At 63.7% G+C, this 18509-nt stretch overlaps 1 protein-coding gene and 1 long non-coding RNA gene across 2 annotated transcripts; both read left to right on the top strand.

Annotated features, from left to right (window-relative positions):
- Positions 1 to 5086: 5086 nt before the first annotated feature.
- On the top strand, positions 5087 to 16805 carry MAP3K11 (mitogen-activated protein kinase kinase kinase 11; the record flags this gene model as incomplete). Its single annotated transcript, XM_072920208.1, has 9 exons — positions 5087 to 6440; positions 8965 to 9145; positions 12132 to 12280; positions 12397 to 12566; positions 14902 to 15133; positions 15840 to 15953; positions 16049 to 16115; positions 16209 to 16285; positions 16369 to 16805. Coding segments are annotated over exons 1-9 (2106 nt in total), but the record flags the coding sequence as incomplete, so codon positions are not given.
- A 3-nt stretch (positions 16806 to 16808) lies between these two features.
- On the top strand, positions 16809 to 18442 carry LOC140681086 (uncharacterized). The gene is made up of 2 exons (XR_012052325.1): positions 16809 to 17160; positions 17914 to 18442. It is a non-coding gene; the product is annotated as an uncharacterized lncRNA (long non-coding RNA).
- The last annotated feature ends 67 nt before the right edge of the window (positions 18443 to 18509 follow it).

Raw genomic sequence — 18509 nt, 5'->3', positions numbered from 1 at the left:
CCCAATGTCTCAATGTCCCCAATGTCCCCATGTCCCCATGGTCCCCAATGTCCCCAATGTCCCCCTGATGTCCCTGCTGTCCCCAATATCCCCAGTGTCCCCAATGTCCCCACTGTCCCCAGTGTCCCCATGTCCCCCATGTCCCCATGTCTCCAATGTCCCCAGTGTCCCCGATGTCCCCATGTCCCCATGGTGTCCCCCATGTCCCCAATGTCCCCCATGTCCCCCATGTCCCTAATGTCCCCCATGTCCCCAGTGTCCCTGATGTCCCCAGTGTCTCCTATCTGAATAAGTCCATCATCCTTGACATGTTTGGAGGCAGAGGGGCTTTCTTGTCTGAAGTCTTGGCATTCCTGGTCCTTTCCGGTATTTGTCTTTTTGCAAGAAGCTTTAAAGATCTTTGTTTTCTTTCCTATGCCTTTTGTGCAGAGGTTTCTTAAAATTCAACACGTGATTCTACAAACATGATACATTCATTTTTGATATATTCATTTTTCATACATTCATTTTTGATACATTCATTTTGTTAGCTCAAGTGATCTCTGGAAAATCTTTCGTTTCACCACCGCCCTGAGGCAGCCTGGCCATCCCGCAGCCATTGCATCTACTTGTTTGGAAAAGCAAGCCACTGTCCTCCGATACGGACCCAACTCCTGAGCCAATATTCCCATGGCAATTCCCTGTTTTTCATAGGAAAATAGAAAGAATGGTTTACTAATGTTGGGAAGGCCCAAGGCTGGAGCTGACATGAGGGCACTCTTTAGCTGGTGAAAGGCCCGTGTGGCTTCCCGTGACCACTGGAGATCTCTATTTCTGTTGGCAATAAGAGCATAGAGGGGTCAGACGGGCAGTCTGTAATTGTGGTTCCCCCTTCACGCTGCCCCCCGAAAAATCCGACTAGCTCGGAGATAAGGGGCTGTGAGGGGAGGAATGTTATAAATGAAAATTTGTCCAGCCAAATTAATATGAAAAATAAAATATTTATTTTACAATCAAATTTTATCTAGCCAGCCACAAGGAAAGAACAGAGCCGAGCCCGGGGTCGGCCCTGGGTGTGCAATGAGGAGTCAGCCTCAGCAGAGGTTTTCCTCCATGCCCACACACCTCCATCCTGGCACAAGCGGTTTTTATAGGGAAAATTCCGCCTGAGGCCAAGATTTCAGCAATCAGTCTTTTCTTCTATTCAGAGTCCATATGTTAATAAGATTTTCTTTTTGGTGATGAGGGAGAACAAATCACTGTCTGGAGTTTGTTGAATCTTTTGATGAAATTTACGGGAACGCTGTATTCACATGTATCTGCCTCAGGATTTCCATGATATCCATCTCGGGTCGATCAGCACCTGGGGTTTCTGTATCTCCCCAGACATGGCCCATCTCCTGGCGAGCTGCACCTTCTTACTTGTAAATCAGTTTCCAATCTACACCCGGTCTCACCTGCGCCTGTGAGGGGGGAAATCCTAATACAAACATGTATACTCTAACAAATATTCAATATCACATATATCATATTAGAAATGGCGCAAATTATATTTACTACACATAACAGGAATATCAGGAGAAGGGTAAAGATACTCAAAAGAGGCTCTTACCCCAGAAGTTGGTTCAGCTCTCTTTATTCTGTGATATCCTGGGGGAGAGCGGGGCAAAAGAGGATGAACAGGAAATGTCAGGGGTCTGTATAGGTTTTGGACAGGGTGGGCTCTCCGCCAACCCCATTGGGGCAGGAAGGAGGGGTCCAGGGTTATCTTGATCAGAGTCACAGGGTCCCGGGGAAGGGGGGCACAGGGTGCCCATGAGCTCACCGTAACACCTCCCCCTTATTTGTTAAACAAGGTTACAGGAATTCACTGGGCTTAATTTAACCCTGAGTATGGTCCCGAACGCTAGGGTTACAAAGAACAGAATAACAAAGACTAACAAAACTGATCTAACAACAGATGTCCACCACCCCGTGAATCCCCAACCCTTGAACAGTTCTGTAAACCAATCTTCAGACTCTTGCTTCACTTGTCCAATCAGGCTGTTCATGCTTCAAAGGGCAGCATGGACGTTTGGAGCTTTTGAAGTCAGGTCCATGCAACAAAGTCCTTCAAATTCCTTGCATTCATGTCCATGCAGTAGCAAAAGGAAATCTATTGCAGCACGATTCTGCAGCGTGGCCTGTCTGGTAATTTCCTCGTCTTCTAGGAGGGAGCTGATGGCAGCAGATGTTAAGTTTGCCTGTTTGACCACCCAGCACTCTAGGTGGCCCAATTCACCTAGAGCTTTGGCTGCGGCGACCCACGGAAGAAACAGGGACACAGCAACTCTTTTTGACTTGGCCCAATGAAAAATTTCTGAGTTACAATTTGGGTCCAAAGTGTCTGCACTCCTCTTTTGAATTTTGTTTGCCGATTTATTTTTGTGAGTCCATTCACCGATTAGAGTTTGGTTGGGTGTCAATACGGACAGCTTCCCGATCGTACATGGCCCTCCTAAAAGCCAAGACGGAATTCCTGCCCATGCCCTATCCCCACAAATTAAAAACAATCCTTTAGGGAGACCTTTGGGGTTGGAGTGAGATGGGTTGTCTGCCCCAATATTGCTCGTGTTCTGACACCACCTCCTTGCAGTGAACTCCCCACAGTGTTGCTTTATAACGTGGTATTTGTCAGTGTTAGAAGGTTTTGGGAGCACAGCAAAGTGTACACAGTAAGCTGCAGGGGAGGAACCCAATAGCTCTAACTCTTGGGGTTCCTGAGCTATCTTGGGCAAACCCCGCAACCACTCCCCTAAGGATTTTAGGATCCCCCCGACTTGCTTCTGATCTTTGTGGGTTGTGGGGTGTATGACTCTGAGATTTCATTGGACCTGTATGTGTCCAGGCCTGCTGGAAATTCTCCAGCCTGCCATGGAATTCCTACCAGAGAGGTGGACATAGGGTCCTTTGCTGCTGCAGTGGACAAGCAAATGTTTTCCTGCTGTAGCGTCTGTGCCAGGGTCACCCAGACGTTTTGACGTGGCTGAGGGACGATCCATGCGGCTGCCTGACTGTTCAGCATTCGCAGGATGACAACTCGGATGGGGTTCATCACAGGGTTGAGTGGGAGGTAGGTTTTCTCTAAAAGGGAAAAACAAACATTTTAAGAACATGTTAAAGTTTCTGTCTCTGCCGGAAGGAATTTATGCTTAGGAACTTTCTTCTTCTCCCATCCGGCAGCGTCTTCTCTTTGAAGCATCAGCTACTTGCTTCCTGTCCCCTTTTGTCTGGTCTGGATTCTTGGGGACAAAAGGTTTCACCCACTTCTGGGGAATCCACCGAGGGCCTGAGGGAGTAGCTACACACGCATAGCCACGACCCCAGGTGACAAGTCCATAGGGACCCTTGGTTTCCCAAGTTTCTGGATCCCTAATCAAGACCCGGAGATGCTGAGACAATTTGAACCGGTTGCCACTGTTAAAGTGACGCACAACCGGTGGACTCATATTTTCAAATGAACAGTTCAGAAAATTGATAGTAAACATGGCTTTACAGAGCCTCTCTCGTGGGGACATCCACGGAGCTGAGCTGTTTTGTTTTTTCAATACCTGCTTGAGCGTCTGGTGTGCACGCTCGACTACAGCTTGACCTGTGGGGGAGTGGGCAATGCCAGTTTTATGTTCCACTCCCCACTGCTGGAGAAATTCCAGGAACTCCTTGGATACATACGCTGGGCCATTATCTGTTTTGATCGTTTTTGGCACCCCCAATACTGAAAATGCTTGTACTAGGTGTTGTTTGACATGTGCAGCCTTTTGTCCTATATGGGCAGAGGCATACACTGCACCTGAGAATGTGTCCACGCTCACATGAACGCATTCAAGGCGACCAAAACTCTGAATGTGTGTGATGTCTGTCTGCCATACCTCACAGCTGCCAAGGCCTCTGGGGTTTACCCCCATGCCCAGCGATGGCACGGCCTGGAGCTGGCAATTAGGACAGTTGGTCACAATGGCTCGGGCCTGACTCCGTGTTAGCTGGAACTGTCGGATCAGACCTGGCACATTCTGATGGTAGTGCTGGTGACTCAGTTTTGCCTGTTGGAAAACATCAGGGAGACGTGCTTTATTTACTGGTGCAGCAAGGGAATCTGCTTTGCAGTTCCCCTCTGCAATCTCACCTGGTAAATCAGTGTGTGACCTCACATGCATCACAAAGAATGGATGCTCCCGGTGAGAGATTAAATAAATTAGCCTTGAGAGCAACCTGAAGAGATGTTCATTTTCTATTTCTCTGAGCACAGCCTGCTCCGCCCTGGACACTACTCCTGCCACATAAACAGAGTCTGTCACCGAGTTGAACGGCTCAGAAAACGTCGCCCGGTTCCCGCGGGAATGACGTCACACCAACGAGGACACGCCCCCTTGTTGCCCCGCCCACACGTGGCTAAGCCACGCCCCTTCCCGGCTGTGGGCGTGGCCACGCCCGCCGTGCCCCCGCCCCGAGGGCGCCCCCCCGCGGCACCGGGCGCCACCGCACCGCGGCCCCGGGACCCGCGGGAACGGGGGAACGGGGGGGGGGCGCACAACGGGACCCCTCCCCAGGCCGGTATCCGGCACCGGGCCCGCCCCACGCCCGCCCCGCCGCCCCTCCGGGCTCCGCTCACGGGGTTCCCGGAGGCCCCCGGGGCGGCGGCGCCTCCCGCAACCCGGTGCGGGGGTCCCGGGGGGCGCGCCGGGCTCAGGGCCGCTCCCCCTCCCCGCGCCGGCCTCTCGTCCGGTCCAACCCCCCCCCACCCCCCACCCACGGCGTCCGGTGCCCCCGGCCCGCCCCGTCCGGCGCTGGTTCCTTTTCCTTTGTCCCGGTGACAATGTCCCGGCTCCGCCTTCCCGGGGCCGCCTCAGCCAGCGCGGGGATCCGCCGGACCCCCGGGAGCCCAGAGCGGCCGGGCCGCCCCCTGCCCCCCCCCGGGGACGCCGCCGGACGCCGCTTCCTCCCCCTGCGGGCCGCGGGGGCTCGGCGGGACCAGGCGGGGACGGGACGGGGCGCGGGGGGCCCCGGGGGACCGGACGGGGAGGAGGGGACCGGGGACGGGGAGGGAGGGGAGCGGGGCGGGGGGCGGAGGGACTCCGGGGCTCGCAGGGGGTTGCGGTGGCCGGGGAGGGGGCGCGGGGACCCCCGGGGAGCGGCAGGGACCCATCGGAGCCACGGGGATCGTGGGGATCCCCAGGGAGCTGCCGAGACTCTGAGCAGCGACAGGGACCGGAGGGACCCCGGGGACCTGTAGGGACCCCCGGGAACCACCGGGATCCCCAGGGATCCATAGAGACCCCCGGGATCCACCGGGACCCCCAGGGATCCATAGAGACCCCCGGGGATCCATCGGGACCCCCAGTGATCCATAGAGACCCCCAGGATCCATCGGGACCCCCAGGACAGTTCAGGTCCCCGCAGGGACCCCCGGCAGCTGAAGGGAGCAGTACGGGACCTATAGGAGCTATAGGGGAGCGCAGGGACTGACAGGGGTGTGGGGCACCCCACAGGCACCCCCTGAGCCCCATAACCCCTCCGGGGGCTGCCCTGGGACCCCCAGAGCTGTCAGACCTCGCAGGCAGCACCTGTAGGGCTCAGGGGACCCCCAGGACATAAAGGGACCCCATGGGGTCCCACGGGCACCTATAGACCCCCCCCGGGCACCCACAGACCCCCCAGGAACCCCCGAGCAGCTACAGGACCCCCCAGCCCCCCACAGGACCCCCAAGTCCCCCCCCGGGGCCGGGGCTGGGGGGGGGAGCACCCCATGGAGTGGGGCCGGGCATCCCCCTCCCCATCCCCCCCGGCGGGGTCCCACTCCCCCTCGCCCCCCCTTTCCCCATCACCCCCCGTGTCCCCCCTCTTCCCGCGGGGGTCCCGTTCCCCTTTCCCCCCCTCCCCGCGGGGGTCCCGCTCCCCTTCCCCATCCCCGGGGGGCTCCCGCTCCCCTTCCCCTCCATCCCCGGGGGGCTCCCGCTCCCCTTCCCCTCCATCCCCGGGGGGTTCCCGTTCCCCGTCCCCACCGGGGGGCGGTTGGGAACCGGCCCGCGCGGCTTTCGGGGAGCTGCGGCTGGAGGAGGTGATCGGGACCGGCGGTTTCGGGCGCGTTTTCCGCGGGACGTGGCGGGGCCAGGTGGTGGCGGTGAAGGCGGCGCGGGGGGACGCGGGCCCGGCGGGGGTCTCCAGCCTGCGGCGGGAGGCGCGGCTCTACGCCCGCCTGCGGCACCCCAACGTGGTGGCGCTGCGGGCCGTGTGCCTGGAGCCCCCGCACCTCTGCCTGGTGATGGAGTTCGCGGCCGGGGGGCCGCTCTCCCGGGCCCTGGCCGGCCGCAGGGTCCCCCCCGCCGTCCTGCTGGACTGGGCGCGGCAGGTGGCGCGGGGGATGCGGTACCTGCACGCCGGGACCCCCGTGCCCCTCATCCACCGAGACCTCAAGTCCAGCAACGGTGAGGTTTGGGGCGGGGGAGGGGGGGCCTAAACGGGGAGGTTTGGGGCGGGGGGGGGGGGTCCTAAACGGGGAGGTTGGGGAGGGGAGGGGGTTGGTGGGGGGGGCAGTCAGTGGGGTCTGCGAGGGTGGGGGATCCCAGATATTGGGGTCCCTGGAGTGAGGAATTGCAGATATTGGAGTCTCCAAGGGTGGGGGATCACAGATATTGGGGTCCCTAGAGTGGGGGATCCCAGATATTGGGGTCCCCAGCATCCCCAAGGGTGGGGGATCCCAGATATTGGGGTCCCTAAGGTGGGGGATCCCAGATATTGGGGTTCCCAAGGGTGGGGGATCCCAGATATTGGGGTTCCCAAGGGTGGGGGATCCCAGATATTGGGGTCCCCGGCATCCCCAAGGGTGGGGGATCCTAGATATTGGGGTCCCTGGAGTGAGGAATCCCAGATATTGGGGTCCCCAGGGTGGGGGATCCCAGATATTGGGGTCCCCAGTGTCCCCAGGGTGCTGAATCCCAGATATTGGGGTCCCTAGAATGAGGAATGACAGATATTTGGGGTCCCTAAGGTGGGGGATCCCAGATATTGGGGTCCCCAGGATGGAGGGTTACAGATATTGGGGTCCCCAAGGATGGGGGATCCCAGATATTGGGGTCCCTGGAGTGAGGAATCCCAGATATTGGGGTCCCCAGGGTGGAGGATTACAGATATTGGGGGACCCAGGGTGGGGGATCCCAGATATTGGGGTCCCTGGAGTGAGGAATCCCAGATATTGGGGTCCCCAGGGTGGAGGATTACAGATATTGGGGTCCCCAGGGTGGGGGATCCCAGATATTGGGGTCCCTGGAGTGAGGAATCCCAGATATTGGGGTCCCCAGGGTGGAGGATTACAGATATTGGGGTCCCCAGGGTGGGGGATCCCAGATATTGGGGTCCCTGGAGTGAGGATTTGCAGATATTGGGGTCCCTAGGGTGAGGATTTGCAGATATTGGGGACCCAGGGTGGGGGATCCCAGATATTGGGGTCCCTGGAGTGAGGAATGACAGATATTTGGGGTCCCTAAGGTGGAGGATCCCAGATATTGGGGTCCCCAAGGGTGGGGGATCCCAGATATTGGGGTCCCTAGAATGAGGAATGACAGATATTTGGGGTCCCTAAGGTGGGGAATCCCAGATATTGGGGTCCCTGGAGTGAGGAATTGCAGATATTGGGGTCCTTAGAGTGAGCAATCCCAGATATTGGGGTCCCTGGAGTGAGGAATCCCAGATATTGGGGTCCCTAGAGTGGGGGATCCCAGATATTGGGGTCCCCAGCATGGGGAATCTCAGATATTGGGGTCCCTAAGGTGGGGGATCCCAGATATTGGGGGCCCCAGGGTGGGGGTCCCAGCTGTCCCCAGGGTGGGGGTCCTGTCCATCCCCGCTGGGACCCCGAGGTTCCGGGGGGAAGGAGACCCCGGCTGTTGGGGGGTCTGTGTCGGGGGGTCTCTGTCGGGGGTCCCTGTCGGGGGTCTCTGTCGGGGGGTCCATGTCGGGGGTCTCTGTCGGGGGGTCCATGTCGGGGGGTCCCTGTCGGGGGGTCTCTGTCGGGGGGTCTCTGTCGGGGGTCTCTGTTGGAGGGTCCCTGTCGGGGGGTCTCTGTCGGGGGTTCTGTGTCGGGGGTCCCTGTCGGGGGGTCTGTGTCGGGGGGTCTCTGTCAGGGGTCCCTATCGGGGGGTCCATGTCGGGGGGTCCCTGTCGGGGGGTCCCTGTCGGGGGTTCTGTGTCGGGGGTCCCTGTCGGGGGGTCTGTGTCGGGGGGTCTCTGTCAGGGGTCCCTATCGGGGGGTCCATGTCGGGGGGTCCCTGTCGGGGGTCCCTGTCGGGGGTCTCTATTGGGGGGTCCCTGTCGGGGGGTCTGTGTCGGGGGTCTCTCTCGGGGGTCCCTGTCGGGGGGTCCCTGTCGGGGGGTCCCTGTCGGGGGGTCTGTGTCGGGGGTCTCTCTCGGGGGTCCCTGTCGGGGGGTCCCTGTCGGGGGGTCCCTGTCGGGGGGTCTGTGTCGGGGGGTCTGTGTCGGGGGGTCTCTGTCGGGGGTCCCTGTCGGGGGGTCCCTGTCGGGGGGTCCCTGTCGGGGGTCTCTGTCGGGGGTCTGTGTCGGGGGGTCCCTGTCGGGGGGTCCCTGTCGGGGGGTCTGTGTCGGGGGTCTGTGTCGGGGGGTCTCTGTCGGGGGGTCTGTGTCGGGGGTCTGTGTCGGGGGGTCTCTGTCGGGGGGTCCCTGTCGGGGGTCTCTGTCGGGGGTCTGTGTCGGGGGGTCTCTGTCGGGGGGTCTGTGTCGGGGGTCTGTGTCGGGGGGTCTCTATTGGGGGTCCCTTTCGGGGGTCTCTGTCGGTGGGTCCCTGTCGGGGGGTCCCTTTCGGGGGTCCCTGCTGGGGGTCTCTCTCGGGGGTCCCTATCAGGGGGTCCCTGTCGGGGGTCCCTATCAGGGGGTCCCTGTTGGGGGGTCTCTATTGGGGGTCCCTTTCGGGGGTCTCTCTCTGACCCTGCCCCGCAGTGCTGCTGGCCCAGCCGGTGCTGGGGGACGATGTGAGCGGGAAGACGCTGAAGATCACGGATTTCGGGCTGGCCCGCGAGTGGCAGCGCACCACCAAGATGAGCGCGGCCGGAACCTACGCCTGGATGGCCCCAGAGGTGATCCGAGCATCCACCTTCTCCAAGGGCAGCGACGTCTGGAGGTGGGCGGGGGTCCCGGGGGTCCTGGGGGCAGGAATCGAGGTGGGCAGGGGTCCTGGGCGCAGGGAATGGAGGTGGGGAGGGGTCCCGGGGGTCCTGGGGGGAGGGAATGGAGGTGGGGAGGGGTCCTGGGTGCAGGGAATGGAGGTGGGCAGGGGTCCCAGGGGCAGGGAATGGAGGTGGGGAGGGGTCCCGGGGGTCCTGGGGGGTGGGAATCGAGGTGGGCAGGGGTCCCGGGGGGCTTTGGGGGCAGGGAATGGAGGTGGGCAGGGGTCCCGGGGGTCCTGGGGGGAGGGAATCCAGGTGAGGAGGGGTCCCGGGGGCAGGGAATGGAGGTGGGCAGGGGTCCCGGGGGTCCTGGGGGCAGGGAATCGAGGTGGGGAGGGGTCCTGGGGGTCCTGGGGGCAGGGAATCGAGGTGGGGAGGGGTCCTGGGGGCAGGGAATCGCGGTGGGGAGGGGTCCCGGGGGGCTTTGGGGGCAGGGAATGGAGGTGGGGAGGGGTCCCGGGGGTCCTGGGGGGAGGGAATCGAGGTGGGGAGGGGTCCCGGGGGGCTTTGGGGGGAGGGAATGGAGGTGGGGAGGGGTCCCGGGGGTCCTGGGGGGTGGGAATCGAGGTGGGGAGGGGTCCCGGGGGTCCTGGGGGCAGGGAATGGAAGTGGGGAGGGGTCCCGGGGGTCCTGGGGGGAGGGAATCACGGTCTGGGGGGGAATTCGGGGTGCCCAAACTGACCCCCCCGGGCTTTCTCTGCAGGATTTTGGGAATTCCCGTTGTTATTTTGGGTTTCCCTGCAGGATTTGGGGTTTCCCTGCAGGATTTTGGGATTTCAGAGCAGGATTTTGGGGTTTCCCTGCAGGATTTTGGGGTTTCCCTGCAGGATTTTGGGTTTCCCTGCAGGATTTTGGGTTTCCCGTTGTTATTTTGTGTTTCCCTGCAGGATTTTGGGTTCCCCTGCAGGATTTTGGGTTCCCCTGCAGGATTTGGGGTTTCCCGTTGTTATTTTGGGTTTCCCTGCAGGATTTTGGGTTTCCCTGCAGGATTTGGGGTTTCCCGTTGTTATTTTGGGTTTCCCTGCAGTATTTTGGGTTCCCCTGCAGGATTTTGGGTTTCCCTGCAGGATTTTGGGTTTCCCTGAAGGATTTTGGGAATTCCAAGCAGGATTTTGGGTTTCCCGTTGTTATTTTGCGTTTCCCTGCAGGATTTTGGGAATTCTGAGTGGGATTTGTGGTTTCCCTGCAGAATTTGGGGTTTCCCTGCAGGATTTGGGGTTTCCCTGCAGGATTTGGGGTTTCCCTGCAGGATTTGGGGTTTCCCTGCAGGATTTTGGGTTTCCCTGCAGGATTTTGGGAATTCCAAGCACGATTTTGGGTTTCCCTGCAGGATTTTGGGGTTCCCTGCAGGATTTTGGGTTTCCCTGCAGGATTTTGGGAATTCCAATCAGGATTTGTGGTTTCCCTGCAGGATTTTGGGTTTCCCGTTGTTATTTTGGGTTTCCCTGCAGGATTTTGGGGTTTCCCTGCAGGATTTTGTGTTTCCCTGCAGGATTTGGGGTTTCCCGCTGGGATTTCAGGGATTCCAAGCAGGATTTTGGGTTTCCCTGCAGGATTTTGTGTTTCCCTGCAGGATTTTGGGTTTCCCTGCAGGATTTTGGGTTTCCCTGCAGGATTTGAGGTTTCCCCCTGGGATTTGGGGTTTCCCGTTGTTATTTTGGGTTTCCCTGCAGGATTTTGGGGTTTCCCTGCAGGATTTTGTGTTTCCCTGCAGGATTTTGAGAATTCCAAGCAGGATTTTGGGTTTCCCTGCAGGATTTTGGGTTTCCCGTTGTTATTTTGCGTTTCCCTGCAGGATTTTGGGGTTTCCCTGCAGGATTTTGGGTTTCCCTGCAGGATTTTGTGTTTCCCTGCAGGATTTTGGGAATTCCAAGCAGGATTTTGGGTTTCCCTGCAGGATTTTGGGTTTCCCTGCAGGATTTGGGGTTTCCCTGCAGGATTTTGTGTTTCCCTGCAGGATTTTGGGAATTCCAAGCAGGATTTCGGGGTTTCCCTGCAGGATTTTGTGTTTCCCTGCAGGATTTTGGGAATTCCAAGCAGGATTTTGGGTTTCCCTGCAGGATTTGTGGTTTCCCGTTGTTATTTTGTGTTTCCCTGCAGGATTTTGGGTTTCCCTGTAGGATTTGGGGTTTCCCTGCAGGATTTGGGGTTTCCCTGCAGGATTTTGGGAATTCCAATCAGAATTTTGGGTTTCCCTGCAGGATTTTGGGTTTCCTGTTGTTATTTTGGGTTTCTCTGCAGGATTTTGGGTTTCCCGTTGGGATTTTGGGCATTCCCTGCAGGATTTTGGGGTTTCCCTGCAGGATTTGGGGAATTCCCATTGGGATTTTGGGGTTTCCCATTGGGATTTCAGGAATTCCGATTGGGGTTTTGGGTTTCCCTGCAGGATTTTGGGTTTCCCTGCAGGATTTGGTGTTTCCCGCTGGGATTTGGGGTTTCCCGTTGTTATTTTGGGTTTCCCTGCAGGATTTTGGGAATTCCAAGCAGGATTTTGGGTTTCCCTGCAGTATTTTGGGTTTCCCTGCAGGATTTGGGGTTTCCCTGCAGGATTTGAGGTTTCCCCCTGGGATTTTGGGTTTCCCATTGTTATTTTGGGTTTCCCTGCAGGATTTTGGGAATTCCAAGCAGGATTTTGGGGTTTCCCTGCAGGATTTGGGGTTTCCTGTTGTTATTTTGGGTTTCCCTGCAGGATTTTGGGTTTCCCTGCAGGATTTGGGGTTTCCCTGCAGGATTTGGGGTTTCCCTGCAGGATTTTGGGTTTCCCTGCAGGATTTTAGGTTTCCCTGCAGGATTTGTGGTTTCCCGCTGGGATTTCAGGGATCCCCAATGTGTGTGGGGGATTTGGGGCTCACGGGCGGTGCCTCACGGGGCACTGCAGAGCTGCGGGGTGGCTTTGGGGGGCTGGGAGGGGTCTGACCCCCCCTCCCGGTGCCCCCCAAGTTACGGGGTGCTGCTGTGGGAGCTGCTGACCGGGGAGGTGCCGTACCGGGGCATCGACGGGCTGGCCGTGGCCTACGGGGTGGCCGTGAACAAACTGACCCTGCCCATCCCCTCCACCTGCCCGCCGCCCTTCGCCCAGCTGATGGCAGGTACGGGGGGCTGGGGGGGGCTGGGGGGGTCTGGGGGGGTCTGGGGGTGCCCCTCAGCCCCTGGGATGTGGGGGTTCCTCAGGACCCCCCCCCAGAGCCCCGCTTTGCCCCCCCAGCCTGCTGGGAGCAGGACCCCCACCGGCGGCCGGGCTTCGGGAGCATCCTGCGGCGTTTGGGGGGGCTGGAGCCGGGGGGGCTGGGGCCCCCCGAGTCCTTCCACTCCCTGCAGGAGTCCTGGCGCCGCGAGATCCAGGGGCTCTTCGACGAGCTGAGGGCGAGGGAGAAGGTGGGACCCCCCCCCAAATCCCCAAAACTCCTGGGGCGCCCCTCTGAGCACCTGGGACCCCCACAAACAGCTGGGACCCCCCCAATCCCCAAAACTCCTCGGGTGCCCCTCTGAGCACCTGGGACCCCCCCCCAAATAGCTGGGACCCCCCCCAAAGCCTGAAACTCCTGGGGCGTCCCTCTGAGCACCTGGGACCCCCCCCCCAATCCCCAAAACTCCTGGGGTGCCCCTCTGAGCACCTGGGACCTGCCCCCCAAACCCTGAAACTCTTGGGGCACCCCCCTGAGCACCTGGGAACCCCCCCAATACCTGGGACACTGCCCTGAGCACCTGGGACCCCTCCCCAAAACCTGGGACCCCCCCCAAGCACCTGGGACCCCCAACTCTCTGGGTACTCCCTAAACCCCACAACCCTTGAGACCACCCCCAAAACCCAGGACCACCCCAGGCACACCCCCAGACCCCCTTGGACCCCTCCAACAATCTGTGGAACCATCCCAGAACACCCAAGACCCCCCCAAAACCCCCTCTGGGACCCCCAAACTCCTCCCCAAGTGTCCGTGCCCTGCCCTGCCCTGCTGTGACCCGTGACCCTCTGTGACCCCCCGAGCCCCCCGAGCTCCCTGAGCCCCCCGTGACCCCCGTGACCCCCATTACCCCCATGACCCCCATGACCACCATGACCCCGAGCCCCCCGAGCCCCCCGTGACCCCTGTGACCCCCATGACCCCCATGACCCCCTGAGCCCCCCGAGCCCCCCGTTACCCCCATGACCCCCTGAACCCCCCGTTACCCCCATGACCCCCGTAACCCTGTTACCCCGTTACCCCCGTTACCCCGTTACCCCCATTACCCCCGTGACCCCCATGACCCCCATGACCCCTTGAGCCCCCCAGACCCCCCGTTACCCTGTTACCCCCGTTACCCCCGTTACCCCTGTTCCCCCCATTACCCCCATGACCCCCGTTACCCCCATGACCCCCATGACCCCCAAGCCCTCCTAGCCCCCCGTGCCCCCCATTCCCCAGGAGCTGCGCAGCCGGGAGGAGGCCGTGGCCCCCATTACCCCTGTAACCCCCGAGCCCCCCGTTACCCCCGTTACGCCCATGACCCCCTGAGCCCCCCATTACCCCTGTGCCCCCCGTTACCCCGTTACCCCCGTGGCCCCCGTTACCCCCATTACCCCCATGACCCCCTGAGCCCCCCATGCCCCCCGTTACCCCCATTACCCCCATGACCCCCTGAGCCCCCCATGCCCCCCGTTACCCCCATTACCCCCGTGACCCCCGTTACCCCCGTTACCCCCTGAGCCCCATTACCCCCGTTACCCCGTTCCCCCCAGGAGCTGCACAGCCGGGAGGAGGCCGTGGCCCCCATGACCCCCATTACCCCCATGACCCCCCGTTACCCCCGTGACCCCCCGTTACCCCGTTACCCCCGTTCCCCCCAGGAGCTGCGCAGCCGGGAGGAGGCTGTGGCCCCCATTACCCCTGTAACCCCCATTACCCCCATGACCCCCGTTACCCCCATTACCCCCATGACCCCCCGTAACCCCGTAACCCCGTTACCCCCGTTACCCCCGTTACCCCCATTACCCCCATGACCCCCTGAGCCCCCCGTTACCCCCGTTACCCCGTGCCCCCCGTTCCCAGGAGCTGCGCAGCCGGGAGGAGGCCGTGGCCCCCGTTACCCCCATGACCCCCTGAGCCCCATGACCCCCTGAGCCCCCCAGGCCCCCCATTACCCCCGTTACCCCGTGCCCCCCGTTATCCCCAGGAGCTGCGCAGCCGGGAGGAGGCCGTGGCCCCCGTTACCCCTGTTACCCCCATGACCCCCTGAGCCCCCCAGGCCCCCCGTTACCCCATTCCCCGTTCCCAGGAGCTGCGCAGCCGGGAGGAGGCCGTGGCCCCCGTTACCCCCGTTACCCCCGTTCCCCCCGTTATCCCCCCAGGAGCTGCGCAGCCGGGAGGAGGCCGTGGCCCCCGTTCCCCCCGTGACCCCCTGAGCCCCCGAGCCCCCCGTTACCCCATTCCCCGTTATCCCCCCAGGAGCTGCGCAGCCGGGAGGAGGCCGTGGCCCCCGTTACCCCCATGACCCCCTGAGCCCCTCAGGCCCCCCGTTACCCCCGTTATCCCCCCAGGAGCTGCGCAGCCGGGAGGAGGCCGTGGCCCCCGTTACCCCCGTTACCCCCGTTACCCCCGTTACCCCCGTTACCCCCATGACTCCCCGTTCCCCGTTATCCCCCCAGGAGCTGCGCAGCCGGGAGGAGGCCGTGGCCCCCGTTACCCCTGTGCCCCCCGAGCCCCCCGTTACCCCGTTACCCCGTTCCCCCCAGGAGCTGCGCAGCCGGGAGGAGGCCGTGGCCCGCGCCTCCCGGGCCCAGCGCTCGCAGGCCGAGGCGCTGCGGCAGCGCGAAGCCGCCGTGGCGCGCCGGGAGCTGGAGGTGCTGGAGCGGGAGCTCAGCCTGATGCTCCGGGGACCCCCCCGGGCCCCCCCGGCCCCCAAGAGACGCCGACCCCCCTTCCGGAGGCCACGGAAACCCGCCGACCTCATTGGCATGCCCCAGGGTGGGCAGTGGGGCGGGGGGCTTGGGGGGGTGGGGATGGGGAGGGTTTGATGGCGCTGGGGTTTGGGGGGGCTTGAGGTTTGGGGGGTTCTGGGGGTTCTTAGGGGTGCAGGGGGGCTGCTGAGAGAGCCAGGGGGCTTGGGGAGCTTTGGGGGGACCCCCGAAGTCCCCAACACCATCCTCGGGGGGTGTCGGGTTGGGGGTCCAGGGGATTTTGGGGGTGCTGAGAGAGCAGAAGGTGTTGGGGATTTTGGGGGTCCAGGGGATTTCGGGGTGCTGAGGGAGCAGAAGGTGTTGGGGACTTTGGGGGTCCAGGGGATTTTGGGGCTTCTGGGAGAGTCAGGGGGCTTGGGGAGCTTTGGGGGGTTGGGGATTTTGGGGGTTCAGGGGATTTTGGGGGTCCAGGGGATTTTGGGGTGCTGAGAGAGTTAGGGGGCTTGGGGAGCTTTGGGGGCCTGGGGATTTTGGGGGTTCAGAGGATTTTGGGGGTGCTGAGGGAGCAGAAGCTGTTGGGGATTTTGGGGGTCCAGGGGATTTTGGGGGTGCTGAGGGAGCCAGGGAGCTGGCAGCACTTTGGGGCTCCGGGGATTTTGAGGTGCTCTGGTGATTTTGGGGCTCCCACCCACCTGGAGGGTACGTGGGTGCCCATCGGGGGTTTTGGGGGGTTTTTGGGGGGCTCTCCTGACCCCGGCGCTGCCCCTGCCCAGATTTCAAGCACCGCCTGACGGTCCAGGCGTCCCCCGGGGGCGACCCCCGGAGCCACGACCCCGAGGACGGGCCGGGGGAATCCCCCCCCTTCCCCCGCCTGCGCGCCATCCAGCGTGAGTGACGTCACCCCCGGGGGGCGGGGACCCCCCGGTGACCCCCGGTGACCCCCGGTGACCCCGGTGTCCCCCTGCCCGCTCTGTGTCCGCAGTGGAGCCCGAGGAGGAGGAGGAGCCGCCGCGGGGCCGCGGGGGCCGGGCCGGTGCCCCCAACGGCCGGTGCGTGTCCCACCCCCGGTGAGGGGGTCTCGGGGGGTGGGTCAGGGGGTCCCGGTCACCGGAACCCCCCCGGACACTCCGGTGTCCCCGCAGGCGGCGCCCGCGGCCCGAGGAGAGCACCTGGTACCTGGACACGGAGGAGCCGAGCCCGGGGGACGCGGCCCCCAACGGTGGGTCAGGCGGGGCTGCGGCTCGGGGGTCCCGTCCCGCCGCGCCCCCCGCCCCGCGCTGACCCCCTCCCGGTGTCCCGCAGGCGAGGCCGCGCCCCCCGAGGCCGAGGAGGGTCGGGGGTCTCGGGGAGGGACCCCCCGGCTGCTGCGGCGGGCGCTGCTGAAGGGCTCGGCGCTGCTGGCGTCCCTGGGGCTGGGCCGGGAGCTGGCGACCCCCGAGTCCCCCCGGAGCCCCCCGCCCTCCCCCGGCCTCCTGCGCCTCTCCCCGCGCCGCTGGGAGCGCGCCCTGGGCTCCCCCGAGTCACCCGCGACCCCCGAGACGGGCCGTGCCTGGAGCCCCGGGACCCCCGAGCCGAGCCAAGCCCGGACCCCCGGGACCCCCGATCCCAGCGGAGCCCGGACCCCCGGGACCCCCGGGACCCCCGAGCAGGGGCGAGCCCGGACCCCCGGGTCCCCCAATCCCGGTGGAGTCCGGACCCCCGGGACTCCCGGGACCCCTGATCCCGGTGGAGTCCGGACCCCCAGGACCCCTGAGCCAAGCCGAGCCCGGACCCCCGGGACCCCCGGGACCCCCGAGCAGAGGCCAGCCCGGACCCCCGGGACCCTGGAGCTGAATTGGTCCTGGACCCCCGAGCAAGGGGGGGCCAGGACCCCCGGGACCCCCGGGACCCCCGGGACCCCCGAGCAGGGCCGAGCCCGGACCCCCGGGACCCTCGAGCTGGGTCAGCCCCGGACCCCCGGGACCCCCGGGACCCCCGGGACCCCTGAGCCACGCCGAGCCCGGACCCCCGGGACCCCCGAGCTGGGGCTGCAGCCGTCACCGCGGGGACCCCGGAGACCCCGAGAGCTGAGCCCGGCGGGGACCCCCGAGTGGGGTGAGTGGGGCTGGGGGGGCTGGGGGACAGATGGGGGGGCTGGGGCAGTTCTGGGGGTCGCGGGGCAGTTTTGGGGTTCGGGGGGGGTCGCGGGGCAGTTCAGGGGGGTCGCGGGGCGGTTCAGGGGGGGTCGCGGGGCAGTTTTGGGGTTGGGGGGGGTCGCGGGGCAGTTTTGGGGCTCGGGGAGGTCCCAGGGCGGTTCGGGGGGGGTCGCGGGGCAGTTTTGGGGTTCGGGGGGGGTCGCGGGGAAGTTTTGGGGCTCGGGGAGATCCCGGGGAGGTTCGGGGGGGGTCCCGGGGCAGTTTTGGGGCTCGGGGGGGGTCACGGGGCGGTTCAGGGGGGGTCACGGGGCGGTTTTGGGGCTCGGGGGGGGTCACGGGGCGGTTCAGGGGGGGTCGCGGGGCAGTTTTGGGGTTCGGGGGGGGGTCACAGGGCGGTTTTGGGGCTCGGGGGGGGGTCCCGGGGCAGTTTTGGGGTTCGGGGGGGGTTCCGGGGCGGTTCAGGGGGGTCGCGGGGCAGTTTTGGGGCTCGGGGGGGTCGCGGGGCAGTTTTGGGGTTCGGGGGGGTCGCGGGGCGGTTCATGGGGGTCCCGGGGCGGTTCGGGGGGGGTCGCGGGGCAGTTTTGGGGCTCGGGGGGGGGTCGCGGGGCAGTTTTGGGGCTCGGGGAGATCCCGGGGCGGTTCGGGGGGGGTCGCGGGGCAGTTTTGGGGCCCGGGGGGGGTCGCACCGCCCCCAGCCCCGCCTCTCCCGCAGGCCCCGCCCGGCCCCGCCCCTCCCCGCTCCGCCCCCGCATCGACCCCTGGAGCTTCGTGTCCGCGGGGCCGCGCCGGGCCCCGCCCCCCGCCGAGCCCCGCCCCCGAGACCCCTTCACCGACCAATGAGCGCGCTCGCCTCGCCTTCGTCCCGCCCCCGCCACCTTCCGGCGACCAATGAGCGGCCGCGATGGACGGACGGACAGCAGGAAGCCCCGCCCGCCCCGCAGGCCACGCCCCACTCGGCCGTGATTGACAGCTGAGCAGGCGGAAGCCCCGCCCACGCTGGCGCACCATTGGTCAAAGCAAAGGGCATTACAAAAGCCCCGCCCCCTCCTGGGCGGGGCTCTACGGCAGGAAACCACGCCCCCTCCCGGGGCAAACCAGGAAGCTCCGCTCTGATTGGTGGGCGCGCTGAGGCCCCGCCCCCTCTGCCGAAGCCCCGCCCCCGGGCGGTCCCGACACTGGATGGGGGTCCCGGGAAATTTGGGGGGCGACTGTGACCAAATAAAACTCCCGAGACCCCAAAACTGCCGGGGGCGCCTCGTCCTGCCTCGGGGGGGGGCGGGAGTGGGGGGGTCCCGTGTGTTTGGGGGT

Source organism: Taeniopygia guttata, chromosome 31, assembly GCF_048771995.1.
Source record: "Taeniopygia guttata chromosome 31, bTaeGut7.mat, whole genome shotgun sequence".
Taxonomy (NCBI): Eukaryota; Metazoa; Chordata; class Aves; order Passeriformes; family Estrildidae; genus Taeniopygia; species Taeniopygia guttata.
Note: the sequence above shows the minus strand (reverse complement) of the source record. Positions and strands in the feature narration are given on the sequence as shown.